The sequence below is a fragment of the Pithys albifrons genome, chromosome Z, assembly GCF_047495875.1.
Source record: "Pithys albifrons albifrons isolate INPA30051 chromosome Z, PitAlb_v1, whole genome shotgun sequence".
NCBI classification, from domain to species: Eukaryota; Metazoa; Chordata; class Aves; order Passeriformes; family Thamnophilidae; genus Pithys; species Pithys albifrons.
Window position 1 is genome coordinate 70,750,632 of NC_092497.1, and position 22,298 is coordinate 70,772,929.

Genomic DNA, 22,298 nt, shown 5'->3' on the forward strand with positions numbered 1-22,298 from the left:
GACAAATGGAAACAACTTTGTCTTGTGTTTTGAATTTCAGGAGACTAAAACCAGCCACTCTTATAGATTGTCTTGTATTTCTAAATGCACATAATGAAGAGAATTACTGTACATTCTTGCTATATAGATGTAGACCCCTTGTGCTGTAGACCTACATAATTTAAAGATGTAATTCAAATAAAGGTCCAGTTTTACTTTTCTGTTACCCTTTCACCTGACCATGTCATTCATGCAAGAGAAAAATGTGGTGCTAATAGGTGCACTGGGCTTACAGGTACCCTGGGGAACATCTGTTAATTACACATTATTAGAACAATGGAAAATTACTGATTTTTATCCTATTTTCCAAGGAACATACTTCTACTTAAGTGTTTCTAGAAAGTAAGAATGCTCCTTTAGCTCCAGTTAATTTCTAAGAACATTGATAGAATACGTGGAAGTTTACATAGCTCATTATTTAAAAATTTACTGTTGACTACTATCATCTCCAGTCTGCTTTATTTGTATTTTAAAATTTTTCAATATAGTGATCGAATAATGAAATCACTAAGCAATCGACCACCATCAAGTCACTGAAGAACGAAGTTCAGGAAAAAGAAGAGCGGATTCGGGAACTACAAGCAAAGTACGGTCACTCTTCTATCCATTGTGTTTGGTGCCACCCAGTGGCGCCTGTAGAATTGCTGCAATGTTAACCATTCTTAGGTTTTTTTTAAGAGAATGTTGTATTCTTTTTATAGCAGTCTTGCAGACTGGTACAGAGGGGTTTTGAGAAACCAGAGCAGTACATGCCAAAGTTGTAGGATTTTTTAAACTGACAAGTGACTAACTAACTACAGTATCTGTATTGCAATAAGAATACCTTAAATCAAAACTCAGACTCTAGGGTAGAGTATTTTATCCTTGATGTAAGGTGAAATTAATTCCTCAGCAATGTCAAACACAGTCTTTCAAATTCAGTAATTCTTTGCCTAGGGACTAAGAGAGATGTCAAGGTTCAGATGCTTAAACAAGATTAAATAGCTACTCTTATATTCATATAAAAGTTCAAAAAGACAGTTGTATTTGTTTATATTTGCATTGATTAAGGTTTACTACTCGTTTTGAAATTCACAAAGTGTCAAGTATGCAACTGAGATTTTTTCTACCTACTTTGATACAATAATGTTCTTCAATTATATTACTATAAAAAGTGTAAAAAAGCTATTTTTGTATCTGTGAATGTCTTTCTGCCCCAGAATTTAACTCCCCTAACAATTCTAATTTTTTTAATTGTAGAAAGAATGCAGTTTATTTGTCTGAAATTAGTTCATTTCAAAAATAGTTAGGGCTTAAAAATAGTTAAATTGTGTGCCTTGTTTATTTTCTGTTTCACAATGAAACTGAATTTTTCCACCAACAGATTTTAAAATTAAAAGTATTCTTGGGTATCATGCTTTCTTTAAAAAATAGCTACTGTTTTTCATAAGGTATAATATATAATCACCAAAATAACGTTTTAGTATAAACATGAAATAGAGCAAAGAAAATTTTATATGCACTGTTTTTCTGGGGTTTTTTTGTTTGTTTTTTTTTGTTTGTTTTTAATATACTACGGACATTGTTATTAACTGTGTTGTATTCCTGGACATATTAACATCATTCCTTTTGCTTTCATTAGAAAAAAATCCAGATGTCTGAACATATTCAGATATTGCTTATATTTATATGTAAAATATTAATTTGTATCATAATAGCAGAAGCACTGTATAAGGCATTATTTTCTCATTGAACAGATTATTTTGTAGTACATGAGAATTTATTTTTTATTTATTTGACAAGTGTCTGACAAATGCTGATCTTATGTCTAGGTTTTGCCATTTATATCATCTGACATATAGGGATAGAGATTTTTCATCTATTTCTGTGTATTACTCGGTTGGATGAAAGGATTCTTCCCCATTTCACTTTCTTTTGAAAAACAATTTATACAAAAGAGAGTTTGAATGATTGCTTGAAACATCAAAGGAATTTAATTAGTTAAATTTTGCTTGCTCAGCAGGTTTCTTTGCCTTTTTTGATAATAGTTTAAGAATTACTGTGATTTCAGTTCAGCAAGCAAAAAGCAAATCACAAATATATTACATATTTAGAAATAGGTCTGCTTAATGAGTGTCTGAAACTGGGTTTAGTAGTTGAGGATGGGATAAATTACAAGAATTGCATCAGCTATTGTTTTAAAAAGTATTCTAAAGCTGCAGGAATAAGTTTGTGTACTACATTTATGCTTTTAGTTGCATATTAACAAAATTTTCTAAGTGGCGTGCAGTCTGACTTCTTCTCTTGTAGAATTTCTCGATTGGAGAGAGACCTTAATGTGAAAAGACATTTGATAGAAGACTTAAGGTCTCATCTAAAAGCAAATCAAGAAAATGAGAGAACCTCAAATGAAACATTGGAAAGTCTTTCGAGAAAGGTATTTCTTTCTTGCCATTCCTGAATTTAGAAAAAACAGAAGCTGGTGAAATTACTGAAGTTATTTCAACACACTGTGCATATTAAATCAATATATTGCTTTAAGGAAACAACAAACAGTTAATTTAAGAGTGTAATTCCCTCCACTACAATTTGTATGAAATCAGTATATGGTGATAGCTTGAATGGATTCAGCATAATTTAATGTATCTTCATTAGAGGTGTAATTAAATATTAAAGTATTCAGAACACACAATTGCAAGGATATGCTGTAAGTAGTGGGATTTCGTATTATGCACTGTAAGTTCATAAAATACAGTAGACCTGAAACAAGGGCAATTTTACATGACATATGCTAATGAAGTCCATGTGTCTCTCTTGGCTATAGTAGTTAAATGCTTTAATATGTTAATCTGTTTTCTACTGCAGTGTTATGAATGATTCACAGTTCTTAGCTTAATATAATTGTGTCTGTGTAGGTAATGCTTGACTTCTATAGCAAATTATTTTCTCCCACAAAATTATAGGACAATTTCACTGGAGGTAGGAGAACTTGTATATGGTTTGGCATATTTCTATGTTATCCAACTGATGTATTGCACTTTGCTCTTTAATACCAGAAAAAGATTATGATGTTTGTCTGTGAGGTTATGCAGCTTATGAACCCAAAATAGAAATAAACAATTTACCAATTTGCTTTTGTTTGCCTCGAATGCAGGTTCTTACTGAATATCGCAAGCACCATCTCTGCTGGCAGTCATAGCACTTTCAGCTCTAAAGAAAGCTACTGTCTGACCCTACGTGCCAAAGATAAGGTGTTATTAAGAAATCCATAGCCAGAAAATGAGCATAAGTAAGCAAAGGAGCTAAAGTATAACATGAGATAAAAACCTGGTTTTGGTTTTAGATAAAATATTTAGAATGGAATGCTATGCTTTAATGCTGTTCTTGGAGTATTTTAAGCACTGCATTTCCAGAGAGTCAATCCCATACATTAATTTGATTATTCCATGTGGAAAATCAGCTTGATAAATTTTACATTATCTTCAGCAAAAGATCAAAGAAATTCCCTCAATTACTCAATATTGTCAGGAAAACTTTGTGATTAATACTATCAGGTCTGCTGAATGATTTTTAGGATCACTGGTCTTTCTCATTTTACCCCAAATCAGTCTTTGCATTAGATAATAATTATCTAGGAGCTTTACAGACTACTAACATGTAGACAGTTGTTTTCTTGGCTGAGTTTGAATTTATGTTTTTACCTGTGACAGAAGAAATGAGTGGCAGTTTTGGGTAGCTTGCAAGTACTGAAACTCTAAAATATATCTATAAACTATGTATAAATATATAAACAAACAGCTCTGCAGATGAAGAGTAACAGGATTGTGTGCAAACTTGTCTCTACTGGATCAGCAGTAGAGATTTGTTAAAGACTGTAATTTCAGAAAAAGGTACTTCAATAAAATTATTCATATAGTAAAGATAGGTTAATGTAATATAGATAGGCTCAGATTTGATTTTATTGTTATGTTTTATATCTTGATAGTCAATGTTCTTGACCTTTCATTATTTCAGGTAAAGGCACTGGCTGAAGACTGTTCAAGGAAAAAAACTTCCATTGACTCACTGAAACAAAGACTTAATTCAGCTATGGAGAAGTCTCAGTATGAACAGATGTATCAAAGGGCTAAAGATGATTTGGAGAAAAAGGTATAATTAGAGTTGTGTTGGCTGCACTGAGGAACTTTTTCATACCTTACTTTCAAATCAAAAGTTGCAAGGTCTTCAGCTTAAAGTTTTTAAATACAGAAAGGGATAAAAGAGGAGAATAATAGTGATCTTTTTCTCCCGTCTAAATCAGTAACATCTCTGAAATTTAGATAATGAAACATGGACATAATGACTGAAAAACAGATTACTTTTTGCCATGAAATTACATTTTCTGTGTTGAAGTGGAATATTCTGTGATGTCAGCCATGGTGTGGAAGGCTGGTTTGTTCATTCATTTGTGATCTATCATACCTCTTTATCAGCTTTTATCATAGCATGGCTATCTCTCTGGTGTATTTCAGGATGTCAAAGTTACCAAACTAGAGAGCAAAACAATCGGGACTGAATGTGCTATGACTGAACTTGAGACTGCTGCATCTGAACAGCTCCACAGCTTGGCTAAACAGAGTTCACAGGCTTTGGAAACAGTACAGAAGAATCTGCTGCTCACCAATGGCAAAGTAGAAGAGTTCAAGACATTTGTGAAGGTTTCAATTTTTATTTTCTTTGAGTATTCAAAGATATTTTTTATTGGAAGCAAAATGTAAAACATTAAGCAAGACTAATCTTTGGTGCATTCCCTATTCTAGAACAATTTTTGTAGTTCCTGCAGTGGTCTTTTGTCTGGTCTGAACTGGTCTAAATAAGGAGGAAGAATCAGGGTCTTTCCCCTAGACTTCCAAAGACTTCAATAATTTCTATTCGTCATCTTTCTATATATGACTGCTATATACTTGTTCCCAGAAAAAGGTGCTTAGTTTTATATCAGATTACTCTGCAATAAAAAATTCCCAACACATTTAATATAATTCATATCTGTTCATTGGTGCGAATTACCTCCATATGTACATGCTTCTTGTTTTAGAAATATTAAGTCAGGAAGCCTCTATATTGCAAAAATGAAAGCAGTTTTAGGAGCAGTATATAGAATATTATTTCCTTATTTTGGCTAAATGCTTGACAAACTGCTTTAGCACATCATGCAAGAACACTGTCTCTGTGGTGTTACACAGATCCCTTCATCATAGTGGAGTGTTACTGAACAGACTAATCTGTGTTTTATAATTTAATATTTGAAATGTAAATATTATTTATTTTTCTGAAATACTCCCCACATAATTAAGAAATATAATGCCTATTCAGTATGTATCTGTCTTGAATCTGTGGCATCTGAAGGAATGGCCTGAAGTTGTGTCAGAGGAGGTTTAGGTTGGATATTAGAAAAAGGCTCTTCACCCAGAAGGTGGTTGGGTACTGGAACAGGCTCCCCAGGGAAGTGGTCACAGCACCAAACCTGACAGAGTTCAAGGAGTGTTTGAACAATACTCTCTGGCACATGGTGTGATTTTTAGGGTTGTCCTATGCATGGCCAGGAGTTGGAATTGAGGATCATTGTGGATCTCTTGTGACAGAATATTCCATGATTCTATGCTTTCATTAATTTAGCATATTGTCCCAGTTTAGCAGGTGGGACCAGTTTATCACTGTGTGACAAAAACTGTGTGTTCTTCACCCTCTACGTCATTTCTCTTGAACTGTTAACAATTTGCAGCTGCTGCCCAGGGCACACCCAATCCATCAGGATATAAGCTGGGTATTAAAGAAACCTGTGAGATAGGAGTTGTGAAAACTCTCCTCTGGGGAGTCATTAGCACCTTCACACCCAGCCTGAGGGGTCATGTCTGTTAATGGGCCAGCAAGGATTCCAAAAATACTCCATGACTCACAGATCACCCATTGTGGAACTCTCTGCCCTGGGGGAGATACTGAGTGTTCCCACCTGAACCAGAGGGTATATAATCTTGAGGTTTGCAGACTTCTCGTACTGAAAGCTGAAAAGCTAAATACCTTCTTGCCTAGATAAAAAGAATATGCATGCATATTTCAAGTAACATTTTTGCTGACTACTGTTCCTCTGCAAAATTATTTTTTTAAATGGAGATGCTGTTTATAAGTCAAATATTGATGAATAGAGAGTTCCTAAGTAGACTAATTTGTTCAGTTAGGTGCTAAAATCAGAGTTTGTTTGGTCTACCACTGTAAAAAAACATCACTGGAAATTCTTGGTGATTCAGTGGAATTGCGAAGTATATCAAATAAATCCTGTTAAAATAGTTCTTGTGTATCGAATGTTATAACTTATATCAGAAGATCAAGGTGTTGTGATAATACTCAGTGTGATAAGTAGTAGTAGTCCTTCCTGCGTCAGCTCTTCCTTTGAAATCTGGTCTATGTCACTTCTGCTCTCTTCTTCCAGGTAGCTCTTTGTGTCCCCCCCCCCCCCCCCCCCCCCCCCCCCACCCTGTGGTTCTCACTCGTTTCAGTAACTCAAGTAATTTTTCCTATATAGAGATCAAGTTTAACCTGTATCTGGTTTAAGGAGGTTAACATATTTGCATGACCCTCTTATCTTTGTCAGCTATTCTGATAGCTTCATAAGCTTTACTTGTTTTTCAGAGTGCACTTGTAATCTTCTCATTCATAAATTGAATGCAGTCACTTTTTCTACCCATTCCACATCGGTTGGGACATTATATAGTTCTTTTTTTTAACATATAAACATTAAATTATTTCAGTTGCTAATTAATAGTTGAAGCTATTAATAAGACAACAGAGGAACTTCAGAGAAGAAAGCGTGACTCTTTCTGGTTATAGCAGATAGTGTTACTTGCTTTGAGAGTTACTGATAACACAGAACCACAGGATCTTAAACCCATTTGGGTCAAGATACTAAGTTACAAAACCTGAGGGAGTGATTTCTGGTAGAAGTCCAATATACGTCACTGAATCACGTTAGAGGCTATGATGAGTTAGTAGTTGAGCTTGATTTGTAATATACAGTAAAATGTTGCTTCACATGCACCCCAATTTTTGACATTCATGCAATGAAATAAAATAGCTAGATTGTAGCATCTAGTAATAGTGTCTAAAAATGGTGGAAAAATAATTACAACCAAATTTACTGTATCCAGTATGTTGTAAGTAATTACTGGACTTGTTTGGTGGGAAAGTGGTGTAGGAATCAGGTGTTATGTCCTGAATTACTTTCAGTGGGAACCAACAGTGCACCTAAAATAGGTAGATTCAGAGCAGTTCCTTTCTTCCAAGCTGCTATAGGGAAGATATAGGCTAGTAAGAAATATGAATAGAAATTGTGCGCTGTAACAGTTTATTAAGCAACCAAAAAAATCACACTTCCATAATTGGAGAGTAGTTCCTTATAAATATCTATTTCAGCTAGGAAAGGCAACAAAATATTTAGAAATAAAAAGGCAATATAGAGGAATTGGAAAATTAATTATAGCTAATAACCTGAAAATATAAGCAACAATAGACTATAAAGGATGGAGAAGGTAAAGAAGTCAAGGGAAATCTGTGGGTAGCAAGGCCAAGAACAATAGTAAATGGGCAGTATTTAAAAATGTACTACTAATAAGGTAATTATTACAGAGTAATACAATCTATTATTAGTTAAAGCAATTCTGTAGCTGTGTAAAGATAGATGTCTTGCATGAATATTTCTTTTTTGTGTCTGGACTGAAGTAGGAAGATGTTGCAACATTCCCAGTCTATTAGTGGCCAAAAGAAGATTTTAAACATTTGCTAGAAAGAAGTAGTATTTTTAAATTGAGACTTTTAATAGCTAACTACTTTATATAGTGCTGGTTAGGGAATTTTTCTCTTGCTGATCCTCATTTTGAAAAGTATTCAAGGTTAGTGTAGATATATATTACAACGCTGCCTGGAGTCTAAAAGAATAATAATATTGAGTCAATATTCCAAAAAGGCAGTATTTTAGATTCATTAGTCTGGCTTCATTTCTGAATAAAATACTGACAATCTGGCATGAAATTCAATTATTAAAATATTAAAGCATAGGGGTATAGTTATACTTCTTAGAATGCATTTGTGGACAGTTTCATTGAATAAACCTGATTTTTTTTTCCTCGAAGACAGTACAAGTCTGTTGATAAAGGTTGCTATTCTTTTCAATATACTGTTTTTTAAGATTGTCTGACCTACTATTGAGATGTTCAGATAAAAAATGTAGGTTATGCAATATCAAATAATATGTTAAATGGTTTAAAAATAGCCCATGCGGTTGATCTGAAAAGTAAATCTTAAAATATAGATGTTTTTAGGGTTCTGTAAAGATCAGAGCCAATCTTGATTTTTAAGTATTTTTGCAAAATTCAAATCCTAATAAAATTTGTCCATGACATATATGAAGACTGAGAAGTAATAATGAAAGTAAGGCTGTAAGTATAATGTCAACTAGGCCCAATAAAACATTTTTATTACAGAAAAATGCAAACTACATTTAAGAGGAACCAGGTGGGTCTGACAGTACTTCAGATGCCTTTTCTAAAGCTACATGTTTTTATCCCATCCACCTTCCATCAGCACCATAAATTCTCTTTTAGTCATGCACTCAAGTTCTATGGTGTACCATTGTTCAGGGTTTTCTATAACATGTGTTAAACTATCAGATTATCAGGTGGATCTTGCCAGTTATGTGCAGCACAGCAGCTGGAGGAAAATGTTCTTTCTTGTGTTTATAGTACTTCCAAGAGTTCATGAAGAAAACAGGCATTGAATAAAGTTAAAAAACTGCTATTAGACTGCTTGACTGGATGACCGTTAAAAATACGGTACAGCATGTTAGTCTGCTACGAAGCTGTCCAAAATCCTTCATGAATTCTCTTCTCCTGCATTAATGTGTTTCGGGGTTTTTTGGCTCAGCTAGACTTTACTGTATGTTACTCTTAGAAACCCTTGTAAACTCAAGACTAGGTAATGTCGTCTGTCCATTCAACTTGCACATCAGCAAAACTTGTTTTTAAAAGTTAATCTGCAGTGATGACACCTGCCCGAGTATGAGAATATCAGAGCTTTTCTGACCTTGAAGAAGGTGTTTTGATAACGCATCTATATTCAACTGTGCATGTGATAAATAGTTGATGGCAGCTTAATGCTTCAAAATCAGCTAAATGCATTTCTCACTTCCATAATGCCTCTTTCTTGTGGGACTTGTGTGCTTTCTACAGGGGATACCCACTGCAACACAGTGCACATCTGGCATGTTCTGGCATTGTTCTTGATAGGTCTCCAGTACAACCATCTGATAGAACTGACTGCCAAAATCAAGACCCATGGCAGTTTACTTGGCAAGCTTAGAGGATGTTCGTGGGGATCTAACCCTCACCCTCTTAAGACATCTGCCCTCATTTTGGCCACTCAGAGCAGGACTTAAGCTAGGTGCATATCTGCCTTGCTCTGCTGTTTGACATACAGCTCTGTGCAGCCACATGTGTCAGGGACTCATTTCACGTCTGCTTGGACAAGTAATGTTCTGCCAGTTATTTGCCATTCAGTCACTGTACCTTATATCCCAATATATGTCGTGTCTCTTACCTTTCTGCAGTTTATCTTGAATACTGGCATTTGTTTTGCCATGGCATATTTTCTTACTGCTGTCTTGGGCTGTAGTTGAAAATGCAGGTATGTTAAGTAAAATAGGTAAGTTAACACTTCTTTTAAAAAGTTCACCCCTGTGTGACCCTCACTGCTCATTTCTACCTTTATGAAGCTTCCTCCCTGCTCCCATTTAGGAAATGTCATAATAGATATTATATGGGTTAGTTGTGAGCTAGTTCATGACAATTCAGTTAACCTTTTAAAAACCCAGAACACCAGTTTTGTGCACCACAGAGAGTCAGAGCAGGGACAGGCTTACAAGGTTGCAGGCTAGAGATGCTGGGAACTGCCTCTAAGTGGCAATGATAATTGAAAGTGTTTCATGAAATTTCTTCAGGTTGCAAAGAACAAGTAATTAATGACTAACCACTTTTCCTTCAAAAATTCCCTTTATTTGGCAGATTTATGTTATTTACCATCATTGTCTTTTTCTCTTGAACTCTTCTGTGTTGGAAGATAGAGCATTGCTAGGAAACGTGTTCTCAGAATAGCCATATACAGATGATGCTCTTTATCTTAAAAAAAAAAAATAGACATAATTGGTAGTTGGGTTGTGTGGCATAATTATTTGGGCAATATTCTGTTGGGTTTTATTGGCTCCTTTGCAACACGAGAGCAATATAAGTACCCTGCTACTGCCTGTGCCTCCAGCCACAGAGTCAATTTTTTACGTAAAAGGACATCTTTGCAGTGGACTCTCAGAATTCTCCAGTTATGTTGAGACAGTAAGAAATATTCTTCATAGAGCATTTCTGTTGCTGAATGTATTCTCAGATTCTGTGGATTCAGTTTTCTTGGCAGTATTACTGCTCCAATTCCTTCCAGGCCCAGGATATGCAGAACAGATTTTTCACACAGCTACCAAGATTACACGTAGAATGTCCTTTTTTTTCTTTATCTGAAAAAAAACCCCAAACCCTACATAATGGGTAATTGTAAAATTTAGCAACTAGCAATGTTGTTTGACTAAACAAAGGTTTCTTCAGTGAGTCACAGGGACATTCTGCAAACAACAGCAGATAGTACGACATAAATCAGCACTGTCAGTTTTGATTTGGAAGTGGACACCTTTAATATGACTTCAAGTTGCTAGAAAATTTTCCCCATTGGGAGCACTTGAAAGCCAAAAGATATATTTCATTTATTACACTCCAAACTGTCATCACTTTACCTAGAAAAGTATGCCCAGAGTGATTATTTTGTATGGAGTACATGATGAGTCTGCCAGTCTGTGTTCAGGCAGAATCAGCATAATATTTGGTTTCAGGGATGTGTTCCAGCATGATGAGAATCAGCAGTCTTATTTGCAGAATACACACCTTAAAAGGTGGTGTCCTATAAGCAAAGCAAAATTTGTGTAACTGAGGAAACCTCACCATTAAAAATATCAAGCATTTACTACTTCTTTTGCAGTATGTGTGCTACTTCAGGAAAAAAAAGGAGAAACACAGCTTTTATTATGAAATACCAACCTTTCTTGATTCTGAGAAGAAATTGGTGATAAATTAAGCTAATCTCCATCAGGATTACTCTACATCTGGGATTTAGGCAAATTGAATCAGAGGCCTGAATAGTGACAGTGAATATCTATTAGACTGTAAACAGAATAATAGGCCTTGTGAATTTTAATGAATGAATGACTGATTTCTTATAGTTTACAGAAGGCGTATGGTTAGTGATGCATATGGTGTGCCAGGAACAGAATATAATGTATATGTCTTAATGGATGAAATCTTGATAAATAAAAAGGAAAAATAACGATTTTGAAAAGCTTTTTCTTACTCTACTTTTTCCTTAGACTTAGGATAGTGCTTCACTTTGTTTTTTGACTATGATAGGTAAAGATAGTAACAGATATAGCTTAAAATATATTAAATGTTTTTATATCCTACTTTTTATATAACTCTGTATTAAGGATTTAGTGATGTTGATTTCAATCATTCAATCTATGTAACAAAATTGTAAGGTATGTCAGGTTTCTGTGGCTATGCATGTATGTCTCATGGAAAGTTTAGATGCATGTCTGATTTACACAGGTGATTTTGTTGATGTTAGTGCTATTTTCATTTTTCTTGCAGTGCATGAGAACCATTCTCACAGACCATGGCTCTGTACTGGTAGACAGTGTGTGAACAGACCCAACAAACTTGAATTGAACAGGAAACTGTTCACTAACCTGTAAAAAAATTCCTTTTCAGTCTCAGAAAAAAGAAAACTCCTAACAGAGAATGAGACAAACAGAATCAGCTGGAAACTACCTGGAGACTGTGCACTGCACCTCCTGAAAGGGTCTAGATCTACCTGGAATATCTTTAAGTGGATTAGAGAGACTTCTTTTTAAAGCTTGGACTCAGCTCTCTGTTGGACATAGAAAGATGCCTGCTTTAAAGATTGTAGCCAGTTTGGTGTCTAAGACTGAAACAATGTTGACTGGAACAAGGTCTTCAGAGATGGACATATGAGTACAAGCTAAAGGCTCTGGGCTTAAACTGATTAAAAGCCTTTTGACAAAATAACAGGAAAAGCAACAAAACTTGGAAGGGAGAAGTAAGGTCTTGAGTAGTGATTTATTTAAGTGTTCATGTAGAAATAATTGTCTAATGTATGTTGATCAGATTGCTAAGAAAGTGAGCTGAAGCTGTGTGAACAGAAAGTACTCATATAGAGTCTTGTGAAGTCTCCACAGTAATTCAGAAAGTTTGGAGTAAAGGAGATTCCCCAAGGTAAATGCCAGGAGAGCTACAGAGAGGTAGGAAGAGCTCTAGTAGGACAGAAAATTTAAAAAATCTAATAAAATACTGTATTTTAAGAAAATGCAGTTGACACATTTTATTTTTTAATAATTTTTTAAGAGTTTAAGTAATGGCAGAGCTGAACTCTTAGATTAAGTTTCAGACACATTTGTTTCAGCAGTTTGGTGGTCTCACACAGAGTATCTGATTTATAGTTCTTATGTTTTTTCTGTGTTTCTGCAGAAAGATAACATGAGCTTAGACACTGAACTGAGTGTCAAGAAATTGCAGTGCTCTTCACATCTTGGTCACTGACCTGCTCTGTGACCTTTGGAGTGTTGTTTCACCTCAGTATTTCTTGGTCTACCCTAAATACCTTTTTTTGCTACATCCAGTGCAATTGTGCTGACTTTGTTTGCCCTAACTGTTCAAGATAATAAACTCTCTGAGATCCCAGGCATCTCTTCCTACACGTAAGTGAAGCTCTAATCTTTGTCAGTGCCTTTTTATTTCTCTGTGTAAATAATTGTAATATATGATGTTTTAAAGGCATGATAGTAATTTTGTTAGCACCTGTGTAAATCAGAGGCAATTCTTTTCAAATCAAAGAATTTACAGTAGGCAATAAATTAATGTAAATGAGATAGGATTTAAATGCTCAAGTAAATAGGACTTTAAATTATTATTATTGCCTATTTCACATAAATAGAATTTCAGGAACCAATATATTTTGACAGAAATACTCTGCCCGTCATCCCATGCTGATTATACATATTACATCTCATTCTCTTCTATAAGGAAAACTATTATTTTTTTCCCTGTTATATGTCACAAAATGTAGTAATTGTGCTGAAAATCTAGCAACAATACAATGAAAACCATGGAGTGTTTGCTGATACTTAAAAAACAGTGTCAGTCTGAAAACATTTGGGTCTACTATTTACATTTTTGAAAGTCCTAAAGCTTGGTGTACAGAAGAGATTAGATAACTGTAAAGCTGTAAAATTATAAATGACCATACGTCCCTCATATCAGTAAGAACCTACTCTATGTTCTATAAATGAGATCTCCAGCAATAAGACTGACTTAGTTCTACCTAAACATATTAAAAGAATGCTATGAAAACAGATTTTTAAGACCAGATTTCAAGGATAAACAGTTACCAAGAGAGGATTAGAAAAGAAGAAGAGAGAAAGATAACCAGTAATAAAAAACTAGTATTTTTTATTCACAAAGGGATTTTTAAAACATATATATATATACACTATTAAATATATATGCTATACTTTTCTACTGAAATATAAGCTACATTGTTAATTGGCCATTGCTATATCTTGTTTAAATATGGTTTGTTTTGAAGACAATCTAAAATAAAAACTATTCATGCCTCAGGTAACGTCTATATATTTGTAAATAAATCAAACTATTTTTTAGAACATAGCACAACGTATTCAATTTCCTTTTCATATAAATGTCAAATGTAGGTTGGAATATTTTCAGTGTTGTTCCCTGTGGTTTACTGCACCTGGAGGTGGTTAAAAAAATTCAGTCAACAGAACACTCTCAGTTTTGTACTCAGAAATAAATAGTTATGAGGAAATAATTTTTTTCAATTGTTTTGAATCCAGAAGGAATGGTATTTTGGTAGAGTGTCTAGGATGAGACTGGTAGCAAAGGTATTTTGGACAAATAGGTAACCAAACAAAGGAGACTTTCACCCCTCTGTTCTCATAATGGCAAGCAGGAAAACACAATTTAAGCCATCATAGTTATACAAATTCAAATGTTGCCTGTGATAGGCAACAGATTGTCAAATTTTATGCAACACAGTTACTAAATTCTGTCACTGTACCTTATTTTTTTTTTTTACATTTTAACTGGGTTTTTGTGGGTCGAGTCTGCAGTTCTGAGTGCAAGGAAGCCATGTATTGTGTGCAAAAACTGAAATCGTCAGGCCCCTTTTATACCGTATGGCTCAAAGGTTTTGCCAGAAAACCCATGATGGGTTTAGCTTTAGTAGTTGAAAAACAATACTATGCAAATCTATACTTTTGCAGATGTTCTTGTGGTAGTTTGGTTTGGAATGTTGTTGAATTCACCTTTTCTAGCTCACAGTCTGTCATCCATGGCTCAGAGCCATGCAGAGGGCAGGGCTGGGCTAGGATGATGGACTGCAAATTGGGAGATAGCTTTTGCCAGTAGGGTAGAAAAGGGTGGTAATATTTTAAATTACTTTGATTAATTTTTCAGATCTTGTCTGTTAGATCCTGAGTTATGGTTATGTGTGTTCAGGTTTGCCAATATCAATTGATATGGAAAATCAGGTTGCAGATGCAACTGCAGTATCACATTATTTTTTACATACATGCATTAATTCATACATACATACATACGTTCTCAATTTTTATGTATGATGAAATTCTTGCATGTCATCAGGCATTTCTTCCAGGAAATACATATTTTCATCTTCCACTTATCACTCTGAAGCTGTGAGCACTATTGTCAGTGCTGGTCAACATCAGACTGTTTATTTTAAATCATATATGTCAGTCTGATATCTGGCTTTATAGAATGTATTTCTCCCTTTTAGCTATTTATTGAATTAGCCTTTGAAACTTTGTGTCTTTGCTAGCTTTTAGGTGTCACTCTTGAATGTATCTTTTTTATTTTGGGGAGGTTTAACACATTGAACAGATTGCTTGTTTACTTTCTTCTTAGCAGAAAGGATAAAAAAATCCTATCTTAATTCCTCCAAATATCCACAAATAAAGAGCTTAGACACTTAGTTTGAACATGTATGTTTATAAATTGTAGAACTACAGCAGAAATTGTGACTGTAGACAGGTAAATAAAACCAATTCACCACATTCTAAATGTGACTTGTGTGACATTGATTTAATAATGTTATTACCACTTTAATATTTGGCAATTGGAAGCCTTAGTCATTACTGAATACTGAACTTGGAGGGGGAAGGTAAGACTGGTCTATACGTCCTCTACACCTTTGCACTCTACTTACAGGGCATCTGCTGGAGTCTGTAAAATCACATGTGATTCTGGGGATCATAAGAATTAAGTCAGTCTCCTGAGGCTGACTCATTCCCATGGGTCAGAATGCTACATGTTATAGCCCTTGGCCAGACAAGTCTATCGCAGTGGCCTGTCTTTATTTCTTGTCTACACTCTTGTTTTCTGATAAAAAAAATGGTTATGCCTAGAAGGTGGGTTTCTTCAAAGGAAGCAGCTAGCTGGAGTAACTTAAATAACATATATAAATATATATTAAATAACATATAAGAAATTAAATTGCTATAGAAGAGTTTTGAATCATGCTGTGATTAGTTTAAACATTATTACTGATAGTATTTTAAAAGTCATTTTTAGAGAGGCAGTAATGAGCAAATAACTATATTTTCATTGAATACTTATTTCAACTGTTGCAATGATGCATGACATCATCTCTCTGTGTCATTTTGTCCATTCATTCTATTTTATCTTGTTGAGTATGAGATACTTGGGGTGGTAATGCTTTCTTAGCCTTTTGCACCACTAGGATCTGCCCTAACCTTGGGCCAGCAATAACTCCTCTACCACAAGAGGAGGGTTCCTAAAGCTCAGTGTTCAGTTCTGTGAAATTCAGACCTTGTTCACAGACAGCTAAAACATCTTCATAATGCTTTTGTTTCTTTAGGAAACTAACCTTGTGTCAGAAAATATTTTCCACTTCATTTTTGTTTTAATGCTCTGGGCCATGTCCATATACTATCCTAATTTACAAAAAATATGAGTTACTAAGAACTCACTACTTGTATCTAAAGACACTTTCATATTGAACTACACACAAAATACTAGGTATAGAATTTTTCTGTATATTATACTCTGCATTTGTGGTTGGTTGACCCTGGCCAGCAGTTTAACACCATATAGTATTTTGTTCACTCCCTGCTCACTCCCTTCCCTCTGTGAGACTGGGGAGAGAAATAGGAAGACCAAAAGTGAGAAAACTTATGTGTTGATAATGACAGTTTAAATAAGGAACAGAATGGGGAATAAAACCCCAGGGGATGTAGGTCTATGCCCAGACAGTCTCTGAGCAGTGGCCACCTGATGACAGACAAATCACCATGCCCCTCAGTTTTTATTGTTGAGGAAAATGCTGTACAGTACAAAATGTCATTTTGGTCACTTGGTGTCAGCTGTCCCAGCTGTGTTCTCTCTCTATGTTTTGTGCACCCTCAGCCCACTTGCTGAGGTGACAGTGTGGGAAACCCAGAGGCCTTTATGCTGTGCTAGTGCTGCTCACCAATGACTGATCTGTTATCAACACTGGTTTAGTTACAAATCCCAAGCACTGCACCATAGAAACTGCTAGAAGATTATTAACTCCATCTCCATTTGCTGTAAGACAAGCTAGCAGGGGAAAAGACTGGCTTGGTTAAACAGAGAACTTGGGCTCAAAGTTGGGGATAAAAACGGAACATATCACCTTTGGAAGGATAGGCAGGTAACTTGAGGGATTACAAGGATGTTGTGAGGTATGTAGGAAGAAAATTAAAAGGGCCAAAGCCAAATTGAAACTTAATTTGACCACTGTGGTTAAAGACAACAAAAAGTTTCTACAAATACATTGGAGCAACAGGAGGGCTAAGGAGGGTCTCCATCCTCTGCTGGATGCAGCAGGTAGCCTAAGTGTAATGGAATGAGGAGAAGGCTGGAGTACTTAATGCCTTCTTTGCCTCAGTCTTCAGTACCACAAGCAGTTGTCCTGAGGCTACCCAGCTCCCAGAACTGGAAATGAGTCATGGGGAGCTGAGTGAAGCCTCTGTATCTAGGAGGAAATGGTTAGTGAGCTGCTATGCCAGTTAGACACCTGCAAGTCTATGGGCCCACACACAATAATGAGGGAGGTGACGACAGAGCTTGCCAAGTCACTTCCAATCAATTTGGCACCAGTCCTGGGTAACCAGAGAAATCCCAGTGGATTGGAAATTGGCAAGTGTAATGCCCATCTACAGGAAGGGGAGGGAGGGGGACCCAGGGAACTACAGGCCTGTCAGCCTGAACCCCAATGGCAGGGAATGCCATTGAGCACCTGAGTGCCATCACACAGCACATGCAGGACAACCTGGGATTAGGCACAGCCAGCAGGGGTTTAGGAAAGGCAAATCATGCTTGACCAACCTGATCTATGGCCAAGTGACCTGCTTAGTAGATGGGGGAAGGGCTGTGGATGTTGTCTATCCAGAGTTCAGTGAAATGCTTGGCCCTGTCTCCTGCAGCATTCTCCTGGAGAAACTGGCAGCTCATGGCTTGGACAGGTGCTCTCTTCACTGGGTGAAAAACTGGCTGGGTGGCTGGGCCCAGAGGGTGGTGGTAAGTGGAGTTACATCCAGCTGGTGACTGGTCACTAGTGGGTGTTTCCCAGGGCTCAGCATTGGGACCAGTCCTGTTTAATATGTTAATTGATGATCTGGACTAGGGGATTGACGGCACACTCAGTCAGTCTGCAAGTGATACCAAGTAGGGTGACAGTGTTGCTCTTCTGGAGGGCAGGAAGCTGTGGACAGGATGGATTCATGGGCTGAGGCCAATGGTATGAGGTTCAGTACAACGAAGGTCTGGGTCCTGCCCTTGAGCCATAATAACCCCATGCAATAATGCTACAGGCTGAGTGCAGAATGGCTTGAGATCGGCTCAGCAGAAAGGGACTTGAGGGTGCTGGTCAACAATGGCTGAACATAAGCCAGGAGTGCCCAGGTGGCCAAGGAAGACCAATGGCATCTTGACCTGTATCAAGCACAGTAAGTCCAGCAGAACTAGGGAAGTGATTGTCCTGCTGTAGGGAAATGATTGTGCTGCTGTATTTGGCAATGGTGTGGCTGCACCCGAAGCACTGTGTTCAGTTTTAGGCCCCTCAGGTCAAAAAGGACATTGAAGTAGGTGTTGAAGCATGTCCAGAGAAAGACAACAGAGCTGGTGATGAGTCTGGAACACTAGTCTGATGAGGAGGGAGTTGGGGGTGTTTTTCAGGAGAAAAGAAGTCTCAGGGGTGACCTCATAGCTCTCTACATCTTATCTGGAAGGAAGTTGTAATAAGGTGGGGCTTGGTCTCTTCTGCCATGTTTCAAGTGGAAGGTCCAGAGGAAATGGCCTTAAATCACATTATGTAGGGTTTAGATTAAACAGTAGAAAAAGATATCACTGAAAAAGTGGTTAGCCATTGAATTAAGTTACCCAGAAAGGTGGTGGAGTCATCATCCCTGGAAGTGTTCAATAGGCATCTGGATGTGGTACTTGGGGATATGGTTTAGAAGTGATAAGAGTGGTGCTGGGTTGATAATTGGATCAGGTGATCCTGAAGGTCTCTTCCAACCCTGATGATTCTGTGATTCTGTGATATCAGCCAGACACTGTTACTACTGTTGTACAAAATGCAGTAAAGCTTAAAATTATCCATAACTCATGTGAGCCATGGCCTCTGCCATGAGATGTGCACCAGTGCAGGACTGAGGTCTGGCCATACATAACTACAGTGCTAGCCAACATCAGACTTCGGTTTGTCATGGGGCCATTAAATTTTATTATGCTACAAACAACAACAGAGTGTGTAAATTAGCATGGTAATTACAGGAAAAAATTTTAGGCATTGATTCAGTCATATGACATTACTTGGGGCCATTGATCAAATTGTATCAATTCCAGGATCAATGAGTGTCATTGTTTTGGGATGTAAAGACCTTATTATTAGTGTGCTGTCATGGTCACCATGGGTTCTTTGAGTGTTTAATTAAATATGTCTTTTTATTTGAAAAAATATCTTCATCTTTATACATCTCAAAATTGGCAAAAGATACAGTGCTAAGAAGTGATTACATGCTGAGGCCAAAATTGAAAACAGTATATTATCTTAAGAATGAATATTTTGGATTGTGAAAATAAAGTAAAAAGTCTTATACGGGAGACATTTCAGAACTCTATGCAACCCAGCATTTGTAATATATACTGTGTAACCATATGGAGTTGGTAGAGGAATCAACAATTGCTACTGATTAAAAAGGGCTGAGAACTTTAAGGTCATGCTGTTAGAATTTTAAGCTTATTTTTTTCTAGTCAGATCAGTAGTAATTGCACTAGTCTGACAAGATGTATTGTAGATTTGTTTCAGGAATTAATCAGGAATTCCTATTCTAGTTGACTGGTAGCAGCTAAGTGTGTCCCACTGGAATAACTCTGATGGTAACATCTAAGTTGAGAAAATGGCTTTACTAACAAAGTATCTTCTAGATTTGACACCAAAGAGAAACAAATAGAAAATATCAAATCCTAGTAGTACTAGTATTAATAAAGGCATTGTTATACATCAATATAGTAACAAAGTCATATACTGCATTGATTTCATTGCAGGCAGTTTGTATCACCTATGTATGCTTATAGGTTTAAAAATAAACCATTTTTAAATGCACAAGAGGAAATGTTTTAGTTCAAAATCCTACACTTGGCATCGGAATGTGTTGAATCAATTTTGTAATCACAGAACGATGTTTTACTGGCTCCAGTACACACACCAACAAAAACAGTGTTGCTTAACTCTTAAGCTTTCATAATTTTTACTTTGGAAATGGGTTTTCCTAACTCATTTTCTAAGAGCTGTGTGGCTTGAAACTGAACATTTCTGTACTGGACCATGAACTGACATATAAATCAAATTATTAGTAAGTAAACAATTTAGCACATGAATACATTAGTATATGACAGATGAGGAAATATAAACAGAAAAAGCAACTTAAAATCATAGGGAGGCTATAAATTTGTAAGGCACTCATCCAGTGAAAAAATGTATATCAAAACATTATTACAACTTAATAACATGAAGAAAGGAGGTTCAAAAATAGCTAGTCTGTCACAGTCCAATTTGAAAGTTCATAAAGTAGCCTTATTTTCCACATGTGTTTTGTGTTTCACATGTGCTTTGGTGTATTAGAACTGCTCAAGGGGAAAAGGAATTGAAATTCAAGTCCTCCATATGTCTGACCTACTGTGATTATATATAAAGGGTATAAAGAGTATGCTTATATATCAAAATCTATTAGTTGTGATTTTCTCTTTCTTTTTTGTTTAAACTTGCTTTTTCTCTTTGTTTTGTTTTGTTTTGCTTTGCTTTGCTTTGCTTTGCTTTGAGTATTTTGTTTGCATTTGTTTCCTTTTGGTTTTTGTTTTTTCTTTTCTTTTAAATTGCTGCTATAGATTCTTCAGTGTCTTTCTGGTACCTTCTTTTCTGGAACTGTGGCTTAAAAGGCAATCACAGTGGAGCTGCAGTTTCTGGATTCCACTGCTGCTGTCAGCTTGTTCATTCATCATGAACCTCCTTTAGAGTTTGGATACATCAATAACATTTATCTAATACTGTCAAATGACTATTGCCTGGCAATGTTTGTATGTGGTCTAAGGCATTCGTGTGAATGTTTAACTTTGTGTATTATGCTTTTTGTTTGTCTGTGCTTGGCTATTTATCATTATTTGTAGTCTTTCCATGTGGATTTACAGTTAATTTCCTTGATATTTTGCTCCTTTAATTTACATTTCCTCTTCTCACCAGGATACAAATGTGCATTTTCTAGACATCACTTGGAAAGATTTTTAAAATTTCTGAAGCTGATTCAATTTGATTGAAAAAGTAGAGTTGAACTTATTTTTCCATTTTCAACTACATCTCCTACATGTTGTGGGAGCCACTTTACTGTTGGACCATTTCAATTGTTACAAAAACATGTGATTTAACTGCATTTTTTGTCATGGTCTGTGCTTTTGTATTTGGGGCTCCCTCTTCTCTTGGTCGGTTTCCTTCTATGAGCTTGATCCAAGTTGCTTTTCTGCTTGCCTGTAACATTTCAAGCTTTTTCATTCCTCTCATCTCTGCACTTGCAGACAGGTCTATGTACAAATCAGTTTGTTGGCAATATTGTAGATTGAGGGGCCCACACCTCAATAAGAACACTGGAGAAATCTCACTGTACCTCTTCTCCCCACATTTGTGGCAGGATATTTTTATTAATAATATTTTATTAAATTCAAAAAAAGTGAAGTTGGGAAATAGTAGAAAAAAATGAACAAATCTTGGAATCAGATGAGTCTGTTGTGCTTTCTTGAAATATATCAGCAAATGCTCTCAAATGACTGTGTTTTGAATACTCTATAGAGGCTCTACAGTACTTTACCTAAAATGCCAATAAACAGGCTTCATAATTCTGCAGTCAGTTTCTGTGAGATGAAGGCATTCTGCAGAAGAAGAATTTTCAGGAGTTAATAAACTACTGGAGAGATATAGCCTAATAAATAGAGCTCCACATAGAATGATCAAGAGCAAACTTTATTCTTTCATTTTAAACTCAGCCAAGGTGCCTGTGTTGACAATCACAATTCTCCTTGGGTCATGGAATTTGAATACTCTAGGAGGATCTTCTGACAATGAGTTACTGTTCTTGTTTCTCAATCATCAATTTTGAGTAAAATTGTTTCCCCAGCTTTTGACAAAATGGTTTTGTTGAAGTTGCATAAATATTAAACCAAAATAACTTCAGTTATACAGCTGATTATTTATACTAATGCTTAGTGTTATTTCACTGAACTAGAGAACTTAAGGAATAGGAAAGGTAGAAACTTGAAGCATCAATTCTTTGTTGTGTAGTTTGGCTCACATTCAGCTGTGGGAAGTATTATCGAGCTTGGTTACTTCTGTGGTGTTGAGGAACAAAAACCAAAATCAGGTTTCAATTCCATTCAGGTTTCATTCAGGTCAACAAAGTCTTTTCAGCAGGGTGTTTCATGTTGTTTATTTTATTCTGCTTTTACATAAACAAAGGA

The 22,298-nt window shown here is 36.0% G+C and overlaps 1 protein-coding gene across 1 annotated transcript in view; it reads left to right on the top strand.

Annotated features, from left to right (window-relative positions):
* The window catches only part of CNTLN (centlein), a 200,530-nt gene that overhangs the window by 167,115 nt on the left and 11,117 nt on the right, over positions 1 to 22,298 (top strand). Inside the window, 4 exon segments of the mRNA XM_071581574.1 lie at positions 528 to 625; positions 2,329 to 2,455; positions 4,033 to 4,167; positions 4,530 to 4,715. Of these exon segments, the coding sequence (XP_071437675.1) occupies positions 528 to 625; positions 2,329 to 2,455; positions 4,033 to 4,167; positions 4,530 to 4,715 (546 nt within the window).